The following is a 13,064-nucleotide window of genomic DNA, read 5'->3' as shown; positions in this document are numbered from 1 at the left end:
AAACACAATTCCAAATGGTCATCCATCATTATCCTCTATAAAGGATGTCATTTCATGACTTGCATCTGTGATTAACAGCTAGCCTATAGGCAGATATTTAAGTAACTTTGTCAAAGACCATTTGAAAATAATTTGCTTGAGTTCCTAAACACGCACCTGGCTTTTATATGCAGGCAGTTTGTTAGTTTTGAATGAGCACAGTATGGCAACAGGATCTTTTGATGGAATGTTACTGGCACATATACAATACTGTCAGCTTTGTAAGGGTGGCTGTGAGAGAGAGAACAAGACCATGCACACTGTCCATCTACTGCAAAATGAGAAAACAACATAATTAGCATTGCGTACATAAACCTGTCTTGATTTCAGGAAGTCTAGTAAAGTACGAATTTTGCAAACATATCTGAGGTTATCTCAATGGTCTGATAGATGTGACTCCTGATTTGATCAGTGTTTTCACTTGGACAATTTTAAAAAGGACTAATCGTAGTACCTGTATCATTAGAAGCCCTTGGTTATAGACTACTGTACCAGTACCAATACTCCCCCCCCCCCCCTCTCTGGCTCTGATGCTCACTTCTGCAGATGCTATCATGCATGTACAAACAAGCACACATGTTGACATGCACACCAGCACAAAGTCATCATAGGTGTGCATATAAGCAAAATAAATGAACGCATTATGCACTCGCGTGTGCACAGACAACGGCTGCAAAACAAATGAAAGTTTCACTACCATGCATTGATGAGCACCCAGGAAGCAAGATTTTAAAAATTGAGGAACTACCCTTGGTAAGAAACTGTTTGCCATCTTATGAAACCTTTCTTCTTCCTCTTGGGGTTTTTGTTTATGTCTTAAACTAAAAAGTGTCAATGGAAGTTGTAGTCTATTCAGTACAAACAGAGAAGTTTGTAGTAGTGTGGCGTTTGCTCTTTGACCTCTTGCCTCCATTTCCACAGCGACCAGTGCTTTTTTTTGTGAGGATGGCGTTGAGGAGGTTAGCAAGGGCTTGAACTCCCCTGCATGTCAGGCTCACCGGGGCTTAGTGGTAGCTCAGGGCTCTGCTGTAGGTTTTCACAGCCCTTTTCTGGGATTAGACATATTAATAACCTGTTAAAGAGCCTGATCCCTGACTCTGGCTTTTCCCCATTAAAGTCTGCTCACCCTTATATATCCCTCCTGACCTCTCGGACCAATTTAGACTGCTGTCAACCACTTCACACGGAATAATCTTGTGATTCACAGCTTCACACATTGGACTCAGTGAAAGTTGTGAGAGACATACTAATATTGTTTTGATTTAGTCATGTGTGAAACTATTTATTACTGTATGTCATAGTCTTTTTGGAATTGAATGAAAGTACAGTGTTTATTGTGAATTCATGCAAACAGGAACCTGGTAGCGCTCTATAGAGCAGATGTAAACACAAAGCTCTATTACTTGTAGTGTGCAGTCCTTATGGTGCTGTAGTATATCCATTTTAGAGGGCATTTGCTGCTGTGCTGTTGATCCAGGTGCAAGCAGTTTACCTGGCTGGAGATTTCCGAGGTGTTTCACATTTGTGAATCAGCAATCCACTGTCAGAGCCAGGAGCATGCTGGGAGGAAGTTGATGTGCTGTGTCTTTGACCACATCTTACGTGATGCTCAACTCTCAATTTAGGCCACATCCACCCTGTGCGCCCCACACCTTGCCACCCCAACCAGGCTTACTGTCACTCACACAATCCATTTTAGTCCACTCAGGGAATCCTGAGTTCCATATCCTCATTTATCCAGGCTGAATACATAAATTCAATTACTAGGCCTCTACATGCCACATCATGAAGTTGTCGAAATCAAAAAATAAATCTTCAAAGAAGTCCTAACTGAACAAACTTCAGTTGAAACATTAGGGTGTTTTTTTTATTATTTAAATCAGGGCTGTTCAATGTCAGTCCTGGAGAGACATAAGAACGACTTCTGGTTTTCATCCTCTCCTAATAAAGGACTATTTCAGACCTGGAACACCAGGTGAGTGCAATGAACTACCAGGTAGAAAAACAGAATCCAGAAGTGTTTAGGCCTTCCAGGACCGGAATTGAACAGCGCTGATTTTTAAATGTTCACATTTAGTATTCTCAACCATATTAACAGCAGGTCGATAGAAATAGACATAATTGCCAAGGTGTCATAAGTCTGTTTTCCACATTAGCCCCACCTGCCTCTCTGACCCTCTCCTCCATATTCTGCAGGTGAAGGCAAGAACCTGGGTCCCTGTTCGGGGCCCAACCGACAGCGGGACCTCTGCACCTTCTGCACCATCAGCCTGGACCAGGAGGAGGTGTTCCGGACCAAGGTGTTTGACAAGAGCCTCAGGTAACAACCATTTAGTAGTATTATATAGCCTATGCCATTTAGCAGATTATTTTATCCAAAGCGACTCAGCCGTGTGCATACATTTTACGTATGGGTCGCCCAGGGATCAAACCCACAACCCTGGCATTGCTATGGCAATGCTCTACCAACTGGGCCACAATCTCCCTCCATCATCAGAGACTTGTCCTGAAGCCACTCCTGCGTTGTCTTGGCTGTGTGCTTAGGGACGTTGTCCTGTTGGAAGGTGAACCTTCGCCCCCCAGTCTGAGGTCCTGAGTGCTCTAGAGCAGGTTTTCATCAAGAATCTCTCTGTACTTTGCTCCATTTATCTTTCCTTTGATCCTGAATAGTCTCCCAGTCCCTGCCTCTGAAAAACATCCCCACAGCATGATGGCCAGGTTTCCTCCAGATGTGACGCTTGGCATTCAGGCCAAAGAGTTCAATCTTGGTTTCATCAGACCAGAGAATGTTGTTTGTCATGGTCTGAGAGTCCTTTAGGTGCTTTTTGGCAGACTCCAAGCGGGCTGTCATGTGCCTTTTACTGAGGAGTGGCTTCCGCTTGGCCACTACCATAAAGGCTTGATTGGTGAAGTGCTGCAGAGATGGTTGTCGTTCTGGAAGGTTCTCCCATCTCCACAGAGGACCTCTGGAGCTCTGTCAGAGTGACCATCGGGCTTTTGGTCACCTCCCTGACCAAGGTCCTTCTCCCTCGATTGCTCTGTTTGGACAGGCAGCAAGCTCAAGGAAGAGCCTTGGTGGTCCCAAACTTCTGCCATTTAAGAATGGTGGAGGCCACTTTGTTCTTGGACCTTCAATGCCCCAGAAATGTTTTGGTACCCTTTCCCAGATCTGTGCCTCGACATAATCCTTTCTCGGAGCTCTACGGACAATTCCTTCGACCTCATTGCTTGGTTTTTGCTCTGACATGCACTGTCAACTGGGATCTTATATAGACTGGTGTGTGTGTGTGCCTTACCAAATCATGTCCAATCAATTGAATTTACCACAGGTTGACTCCAATTGAGTTGTAGAAACATCTCAATGATGATGATCGATGAAAACAGGGTACACCGAGCTCAATTCCGAGTCTCATAGCAAATGGTCTGAATACTTATGTAAATAAGGTATTTTTGTTTTTTACATGTTAATACATTTTGAAAAGATTTCTAAAAACCTGTTTTTGTTTTGTCATTATGGGGTACTGTGTGTAGATTGATGAGGAAAACAATTAATTTAATCAATTTTAGAATAAGGCTGTAATGTAACAAAATGTGGAAAAAGTCAAAGGGTCTGAATACTTTCCAGCACACCCTGCAAGAACAGGGCAGTGAAGATGTTGCTCTTGTCATGTTAGCCTATGTTGCACTACTGTCATGGCTGCTGGCATGAGGTGATATCATTTGATGTGTAACATCCTCTTCCTGCAGGGCCCAGATCTTTTTGCATTGATCATTTTGTGTCAGATGTCATTATGCAGGCCAATAACAGTATCCTTTCCTTACCATCTCTCCTAATGTTGAAATGTTTTTCACCATCGATGTGGTGTCATGTAACACCATTGAAAACTTAACACTTTAGCTTATATGTTTATTGTAACCTGGAGATGACCAGACTGCCTCCCCAACTAGAGACACAGCTTGAGTCCAGGAAGAACCGAAGGATTGAGTTGTTTGTGTGGGCGTAGTGTCAGTTGGGCAACACCAGACGAGGACAATATTAGCAAGGCTATGTCGTCTACAAAGAGAGCAGCCATATTTGATTTGAAATGAACTATGCTGCTTACAAGCTCCCCATTCAGAGAGATGTGTGGGGGAGATGGACACGGGTAGAACCTCGTTCATCTCACTGTAAATACACGGTGCTCGTCTTCTCTAGGTATTTCACAACGGATAGCTTTTTTTTTTTTTTTCTCTCTACTGTTGCGAACCCGTCGTTCAAAGGGCTCCTTTTACTGTGTCTAAGGAAGTGTATCCTCCCACGCTCTCTCTCTCTCGATGCATGGCCTTTCATATGGCTTTAAGAATCTCTCTCTCTGCAGAATCCCATGGATGTTTCCTCCTGCCACTGTCATGTTGCACAAAGTTGTCATATGAAAACAATTTTAGTGTAGTGGCTATACCGGTACCACATTACTCTATATTTATGGGGATGTTAAAGGAAAATACCACTCAAACTATAGAAAACCTTTCCAAATACAGAAAGAGGCACTGTACAATGATACTATGACACTTTCTGAATTTTGGAAGTTCTATATCTTGATTGCTGAAAAGCAAAACATTTGGGACTGTATCAAAAGTGGACTAATGAAGCAAATACCAAAATATTTTGAGTGGAATTGTTCTTTAAGGTTAGGATGTGTTCTGTTGAATCTAGGGTTTATCCATTATGCCGATTCTGTTGCAAAACGTTTCTTAAATGGAATTGAACTAAGCGAAATTGGGAGGGACCTACCTACCTGAATTTGTCCAATAGAAACTTGTTTTCTTTGAAAAACCCAACTGTTTGGACTAATGCTTACACCCGTATTCTGTCTGAGAGGGAGGGAACGGGAGATCGAAAGAGGAGAGTGTGTGTGATCGAAAGAGGAGGTACTGTGTATGTGTGTGTGAGCCAGTGTGTGGAGGCTACAAGTGCGTAATTCCATGTGATTATGTGCACAAACTGGAGGGTGCGTGGGTGTCTGTAGCCTGGAAGTGTTGCCAAACCCTCACTGTGGAAATGACAGGCAAAACATTTCACCAACCATGCAATACTGCATAGAGGGTAGCCTTACTTGAACACTGCTTTTATGAACAGATCATAATGTTATTAGCACTGTTTGACTTTATTTAGATAATGGTTACAAATGTCTGTCAGTTGTCCTGTTTTCATACTAGTCTGTCATACACCTGCTAGCCACGCTTAAACCTGCTTAGCTTCTACTGTTTTGAGAAGGCTGCATAATGGTGCAGCTAACAGCCATTCTGGCTTCTCTTTACATAAAATAGGACTCATACCAAGGTAACAATGTAGCATAATAACCATGTAACAGGCTAGTAACTATGCAGTTATGGTACATTACCATAAATGTATTGTCTTGGAAAATATAAGTGGCAAGTATGTAACTGTCTGTTAGGCTCAGGGCTCTTGCTCAATTGTCTTAAAACATCTGTCCTCGCCTCCTTCATTGTACGTATCTGAAAGAACTGACCAGGTGAAGCCAGCCTAGTGATGCACTTCCACCATATTGTTTTCACCTAGCAATGCTTTTCCCATCTGTGAAATTGATGGGGAGGAGAGAATAGATTTAAGCAGTTGAGATTGGGATCAGGACTGATAGCGAGACCCAATCTAAAAAAATAAAATCTAATTGGACAAGGTTAGGTTGCAACAGCTCCTTTTCAAAACATTCTCTCCTGTCGGCCCATGCCTTTTACTGAACACAAATGACCCCGGTCAGAGCTGGATGGTACAGCTGCTTGGCACCCTCTCCCTCTCGGCCTGCTCTTCCAAGCCACTTGTATGCTGGTCAGTCAGTCCTAGGAGACCTGGCCATCACAGCGCTAGGCTATATTTAGCACCTGCTGTTTAATGATTGCTGATGGAGGGCGGTCTATGCATAAGGCCTTGGTTTGTGTTGTCTTCTGTCCCTTCAAAAAGTAGCCTGGTCCCAGATCTGTTTGTCTTGCCAGCTCCTTGTCACAAGTTGTTTGGCAAAACTCCAAAAACAGTTATAGGATCAGGCTAATCAGTCATAAACCTTTTCCAATCAAAAGCCAACAAAGTTTTCAGTAAATGTTTCCTTTCCACAGAGGTCAGCCTGTTCTCTGAACGTAGCCTAAAGATGGCGTTTTGCTCTTCACTAAAACGACTTCCTGTGTGGTTGTTTTTCAGCCCTTTCTATGGCGAGGACTTCTACTTTGAGATCCCACGACCATTTCAGTGTTTGTCCTTCTACGTATTCGCCAAGGGTGTTTTTCAAAGGGACCTGCCTGTCGGTGAGTAGGAACTGACACACACTCATATATACATACATACACACACACACAGCTACCCTATGCTTTCAGCTGGATGATTTCCAAGTATATGTTGACTTCTGTCTGTCCATGTGTGTTTTTCAGGGAAAGTGTCCATCCGGAAGGAGGAACTGTGTAAATTCAGTGGGAAGGAGCACTGGTTTGGCCTGCAGCCCGTGGACCCTAACTCTGAAGTCCAGGTGGGTGTCAGTGTTCAGACATCTTTATATGTACCCAGTTGGTTTGGGGAGAAAAGCTCAACTTCTAGTCATTGTGCTACTTCTTCTTGTACGCGGTCATTCAGCCGCCATAAAGGTGTCCAATGCTATTGATTATAGTTAGTCACCAGTCAGACATTTGGCTTGGTCCAACTGTCTCTGTAGCAGACACCACCTCCCCACATCCTGTTGTTGTATTCTGTCTATGCTGAGAGGCTTGGTAACTGGGCTGAGAGGCTTGGTAACTGGGCTGAGAGGCTTGGTAACTGGGCTGAGAGGCTTGGTAACTGGGCTGAGAGGCTTGGTAACTGGGCTGAGAGGCTTGGTAACCGGGCTGATCCACTGAGGCTCTAGCTCAATTCATTTATAAATCATTTCTCACATCATCTCCTTCCCTTCATCTGCACTGATTTAGAAAAGACATGACTGGAGAAAACAATATGGTGGAAGCTCATTGGTTGGCTTTCACCTAGTCATTTCTTTCAGATTAGTGATGAGGAGAGGATGCACTTTTTAGAAAATTGAGAAAATGTTTTTCTGATGTCAGGACTTCTGGCTCAAAGTGGGGGGGGGGGGGGGTACAGAAAGACTGAAAAAAAAAGAGGACTTCTGCTCTCCAAGATGTATCCTTTTGCTGGTCTTACACTCAAATTGACTTGATTTGATGCTCTCTTTAAGCGTCCGCCATGGCTGAAAAGCTACGGTTACATAATGGTGGCATTTAAAAAAAAAGAAATTGTCCTACTGCCACAGCATCCTGAACAGACCTAAGCCAGCAGACATGTTACCCAATCACTGTAGGCTGTGTAGGACAGTTCCATGTAACCCTATTTCACTCCAGTTGTAGCATTTCATGTCTAGCGGGTGCCCTAGTCTGGACTATTCTGAGGAGTGGTTTTCTACAGTAACTCACTCTGAAGATGACCAGGGCTGCCTCCCCAACAAGAGACACCGCTTGAGTCCAGGAAGAACGGAAGGACACTGAGCCGAGTTGGCTGTGTGTGTGTGTCTGTGGGCGTAGTGTCAGTTGGGCAACACTAGACAAGGACAATATTAGCTAGGCTAAATCCTCTACAAAGAGAGCAGCCATATTTGATTTGAAATGAACTATGCTGCTTACAAGCTCCCCATTCAGAGAGATGTGTGGGGGAGATGGACATGGGTAGAACCTAATGTTTCTGGTTCCAGTCTCGCTCTTCTCGCTGTAAACACGGTGCTCGTCTTCTCTAGGTATTTCACAACGCACAGCATTTTAATTTTTTTATTTACTGTTGCAAACCCGCCGTTCAAAGGGCTCCTTTTACAGTGTCTAAGGAAGTGTATCCTCCCACACTCTCCCCTGTCTCTCATTCTTTCGCTCTCTCTCATTTGCTCTCCACCCCTTTCTTTACTTTTCTCTTTAGCTCTCTCTCACTATTCTCTCTCTCTAACTGGTCTCTCTCCCCCTCTCTGCCTCTGCAGAATCCCAAGGTTGTTACCTCCTGCCACTGTCACGTTGTCATATGTGAAAACAATTGTAGCGGAGTGGCCCTAGTCTAGGCTATCATGAGAAGTGTTTGCTACAGTGACTCACTCCGAAGTAGGTGTTCTAAGTCTTGTTACATCAGTGATGGACTGCAGTGTGCTTGTGTTCTCTCTCTCTCTCTCTCTCTCTGCGAAAGGGGTTGAAATTGATGTAGCAACTGAGTGCAGTTGGCAATCGGTGAGAAGAGCAGGAGTGGGTTAGAGGTGCTATCTCCTGTGCGGTTGAAGTATGTTGAAGTTGCCCTTTTAGAAATCGCCCTTTATGGGTTTCCTGGCCTAATGCTTAAGTTTAGGGCTTGGGGAGGGTAATCTGTTCCTAGATCTGAGCCAAGTGGCTACTTGTACGTGGGTCAGTACAGTACAGTACAATACAGGCCAAGACATGTTTTGAAGGTGCGTGGCAGTGATTCCGGTTGCTTTCATTAGGGCATGTGTCAAAAAAACCTTTGTCCAGGTAGTTCTTAGTCCAGGTAGTTCGTTTGGTGTCTGATAAACATGACCCTGGTGACATTAGCTCAGCCCAGCAGGCATGCCAGGGTAATTCTCACCATGATGGCCAAGGCTTATCTTCCATTAGCGACCACGTAAGCGACAGCAATCACTATCTGAGCTCAACTCGTAATGTACTGCGGAGGGGAGAGTAAGTGCTCGCTGGTATTTTTCTGTTTGTTTTTGTTCTTTCTGCCTCTTTCTGCCACTTCCGAAGGCGAGGCAGCAGCCTTCACCACATCCGACCTGATAAAGACTTTGAGCGTTGGTTCACATGTCAGCAAGCTGTGGCTTATCACACACAACCACTACTAACCTGAAGCCACCATAGAGAAAGACTGGGGAGGTTAGGAGTCAGCCAAAGACCTTACTCATATCCACCACTTTTAGAATGAATGTTTAACTCATTCATAGAGTAGGCTGCACTATGAATGTAACCTAACCTCTAAAAGTCAATTATAAACGTATGTTCAGAGAGGACACCTTTGAACCAGGCCTCTCTGTTGTAGTACCCCTTGTTACAGCAGCCATGGCTTATTTAGAATGTCTTGTGAATAGATTCATATAATAGATGAATTTTACTCATTTGGTAACTTTGACTTGCAAAATACTGTGCTCTACCTGTACCTCTCCCTCTGAGAGTGAATGAAGGAATGGGACACACCTACTCAACTTTTTTTCCCTTTTGTTTTCATATAGTACTCATTTGCATAGGATCTGGCATTTATCACCAATGTTGATAAGAGAAACACTGACAAAATCCTGTTGACTCTCAGTATGCTCCGATATTGTGATGTCTCTCATCCTAGGGAAAGGTCCACCTGGAGATGCGTCTGAATGAACTGATCATAGAGAACGGCTCCATGTGCCAGCAGCTACTGGTCCGGTGAGTATACTGATCCAGGGTCAGATTGTTTTCTTCTCCCTAGTGGGTAAGGTTAGGATGGGGGGATAATATAATCTGATCCTAGATCTGTGGTTAGGTGCACCTACTACCTCAAGAAGCATTGGAGGACTTTAACACAAGTACATTAACATATGTGGACTTTCTCTATGCAATCTTATTTGCTGTCAATACAGCCTTTTGTTTCTGGCTTTGTCTGGGCTAGATCACCCAACACCATAAAGCCTCCTAGTCAGGCACCAACAGGCTCTAAGGAGCCAGAGCCCAGAGACCCAACCATGGTTTACCCTCTCTTCCGTTCCCTTACCGCAGCTGTTTTCTCCTACTCTGGAATTCACCTCTGCTGTGTTCATTTTCAACATCCTCCAGTCGACACATACACACACTGTACAGACACACAGCTCTCACAAACAACCTGTGTCTCCTCTGTTGGAGTTTGACAGTGCATCCTACTGTAGTGCTGTCCCTGAGCACTTCCTTTGTCATTGCGTGAATGTTTGTGCATTTCCAAGAGATCGTCATCTCGTGTGTGTTAGTCAGTGGATGATGTTGCTCGTCGGCACTCATTCAAACCGCGGCGAGCAGGTTAATGAGGAGAAAGTGATGGCTTCTCGACAGGAAACTACTCTAGCACTGATCCCACCTCTGTGGCCGCTGGTGTCTCAAAACCACGGTTTGTCATCGATACCTCTTCACTGTTAATGGCCCTCTACCCTGCCCTGTCACTGTGGGAGGATTAGGGTGGCAAAGCTAACGCTCATTTACCAAAGTTACCAGTATCTTTGGTAATTGCCATATTTTCTGTTAATCTATGGTGACTTGGGCAATTTATACTTGAATAACTTTTTTTTATTTTTAAGTATTCACTGTTAATATACACTGAGTGTACAAAACATTAAGAATGCCTGCTCTTTCCATGACAGACTGACCAGGTGAATCCAGGTGAAAGCTATGATCCCTTATTGATGTCACTTGTTAAATCCACTTCAATCAGTGTAGATGAAGGGGAGGAGACAAGTTAAAGAAGGCTTTTTAAGCCTTGAGACAATTGGGACATGGATTGTGTATGTGTGCCATTCATAAGGTGAATGGGCAAGACTAAACATTTAAGTGCCTTTGAATCAGGGGAGGTTGAAGGGGAGGACGGCTCATAATGATCAAATCAAATTCTATTTGTCACATGTGCTGAATACAACAGGTGTAGACATTACAGTGAAATGCTTACTTACAAGCCCTAAACACTTTTTTTTTTTTTTTGAAAATAATAGTAACATTTAATTAAACAGCAGCAGTAAAATAACAATAGCAAGGCTATATACAGGGGGTACTGGTACAGAGTCCATGTGCAGGGGCTATCATGGTCCAGTCGGGGTAATATGTACATTTAGGTAGAGTTAAAGTGACTATGCATAGATAATAAACTGAGAGTAGCAGCAGTGTAAAAGAGTGGTTTGGGTAGCCATTTTGATTAGCTGTTCAGGAGTCTTATGGCTTGGGGGTAGTTGCTGGTAGCAGAGAGAACATACAATGACTTGGGTGGCTGGAGTCTTTGATAATTTTTAGGGCCTTCATTTGTCACCGACTGGTATAGAGGTCCTGGATGGCAGGAAGCTTGGCCCCAGTGACGTACTCGGACGTACGCACTACCCTCTGTAGCGCCTTCTGGTCGGATGCTGAGCAGTTGCCATACCAGGCGGGGATGCAACTTGTCAGGATGCTCTCGATGATGCAGCAGTAGAACTATTTGAGGATCTGGGGACCCATACCAAATCTTTTCAGTCACCTGAGGGGAATAGTCTTTGTCATGCACACTTCACGACTGTCTTTGTGTGTTTGGACCATGATAGCTTGTTGGTGATGTGGACACCAAGGAACTTGAAGCTCTCAACCTGCTCCACTACAGCCCCGTCGATGAGAATGGGGGAATGCTCGGTCCTCCTTTTCCTGTAGTCCACAATCATCTCCTTTGTCTTGATCACGTTGAGGGAGAGGTTGTTGTCCTGGCACCACACGGTCAGGTCTCTGACCTCCTCCCTATAGGCTGTTTCATCGTTGTCGGTGATTAGGCCTACCACTGTTGTCATCGGCAAACTTGATGGTGTTGGAGTCATGCCTGGCCATGCAGTCATGGGTGAACAGGGAGTACAGGAGGGGACTGAGCACGCACCTCTGAGGGGCCCCTGTGTTGAGGATCAGCATGGCAGCTGTGTTGTTTCCTACCCTTACCACCTGGAGGCGGCCCATCAGGAAGTCCAGGATCCAGTTGCAGAGTGAGGTATTTAGTCCCAGGGTCCTTAGCTTAGTGATGAGCTTTGAAGGCACTATGGTGTTTGAGGGCATTATGGTGAACGCTGAGCTGTATTCAATGAATAGCATTCTCACATAGGTGTTCCTTTTGTCCAGGTGGGAAAAGGCAGTGTGGAGTGCAATAGAGATTGCATCATATGTGGCTCTGTTGGGGCGGTATGCAAATTTGATTGGGTCTAGGGTTTCTGTGATGGTGTTAATGTGAGCCATGACCAGCCTTTCAAAGCATTTCATGGCTACAGACGTGAGTGCTATGGGTCGGTAGTCATTTAGGCAGGTTACCTTAATGTTCTTGGGCACAGGGACTATGGTGGTCTGCTTGAAGCATGTTGGAATTACAGACTCAGTGAGGGAAAGGTTGAAAATGTCAGTGAAGACATTTGCCAGTTGGTCAGCGTGTTCGGAGTACACGTCCTGGTAATTCCTGTGGCCCTGCGGCTTTGTGAATGTTGACCTGTTTAAAGGTCTTACTCACATCGGCTTCGGAGAGCGTGATTACACAGTTGTCCGGAACAGCTGATGCTTTCATGCATGCTTCAGTGTTACTTGCCTAGAAGCGAGTATAGAAGTAATTTAGCTTGTGTCACTGGGAAGCTCGCGGCTGTGCTTCCCTTTTGTAGTCTGTAATAGTTTGCAAGCTTCCGAAGAGCGTCTGAGCCGGTGTAGAAGGATTCCATCTTAGTCCTGTATGGGCACTTTGCCTGTTTTATTGTTCGTCCAAGGGCAGAGTGGGAATTATTTTAAGCTTCCGAGTTAGTCCCTCTCCTTGAAAGCGGAAGCTCTACCCTTTTAGCTCAGTGCGGATGTTGACTGTAATCCATGGCTTCTGGTTGGGGTATGTACGTACGGTCACTGTGGGGACGACATCGTCATCATTGCACTTAATTGATGAAGTCGGTGACCGATGTGGTGTACTCCTCAATGCCATTGGAAGAATCCCGGGAACATATTCCAGTCTGTGCTAGCAAAACAGTCCTGTAGCTTAGCCTTTGCTTCATCTGACCACTTTCTTATTGACCGAATCACTGGTGCTTCCTGCTTTAGTTTTTGCTTGTAAGCAGGAATCGGGAGGATAGAATTATGGTCAAATGGAGGACGAGGAGAGATTTGTACGTGTCTCTGTGTGGAGTAAAGGTGGTCTAGATGTGTTTTTATTATTTTTTTCCCCCTCTCCTCTCTTCCCCTCTGGTTGCACATTTTAATATGCCGGTAGAAATGTGGAAAAACGGATTTAAGATTCCCTGCATTCAAGTCCCCAGGCCACTAGG

At 44.5% G+C, this 13,064-nt stretch overlaps 1 protein-coding gene across 1 annotated transcript in view; it reads left to right on the top strand.

Annotated features, from left to right (window-relative positions):
• The window catches only part of LOC135546279 (ras GTPase-activating protein 2-like), a 43,974-nt gene that overhangs the window by 1,083 nt on the left and 29,827 nt on the right, over nucleotides 1-13,064 (top strand). Inside the window, exons 2-5 of the mRNA XM_064974572.1 lie at nucleotides 2,236-2,359; nucleotides 6,233-6,336; nucleotides 6,460-6,554; nucleotides 9,395-9,471. Coding sequence (XP_064830644.1) covers nucleotides 2,236-2,359; nucleotides 6,233-6,336; nucleotides 6,460-6,554; nucleotides 9,395-9,471 — 400 coding nt within the window. The remainder of the gene's footprint in view (nucleotides 1-2,235; nucleotides 2,360-6,232; nucleotides 6,337-6,459; nucleotides 6,555-9,394; nucleotides 9,472-13,064) is intronic.

This window comes from Oncorhynchus masou, chromosome 9 (genome assembly GCF_036934945.1).
Source record: "Oncorhynchus masou masou isolate Uvic2021 chromosome 9, UVic_Omas_1.1, whole genome shotgun sequence".
Taxonomy (NCBI): domain Eukaryota; kingdom Metazoa; phylum Chordata; class Actinopteri; order Salmoniformes; family Salmonidae; genus Oncorhynchus; species Oncorhynchus masou.
Note: the sequence above shows the minus strand (reverse complement) of the source record. Positions and strands in the feature narration are given on the sequence as shown.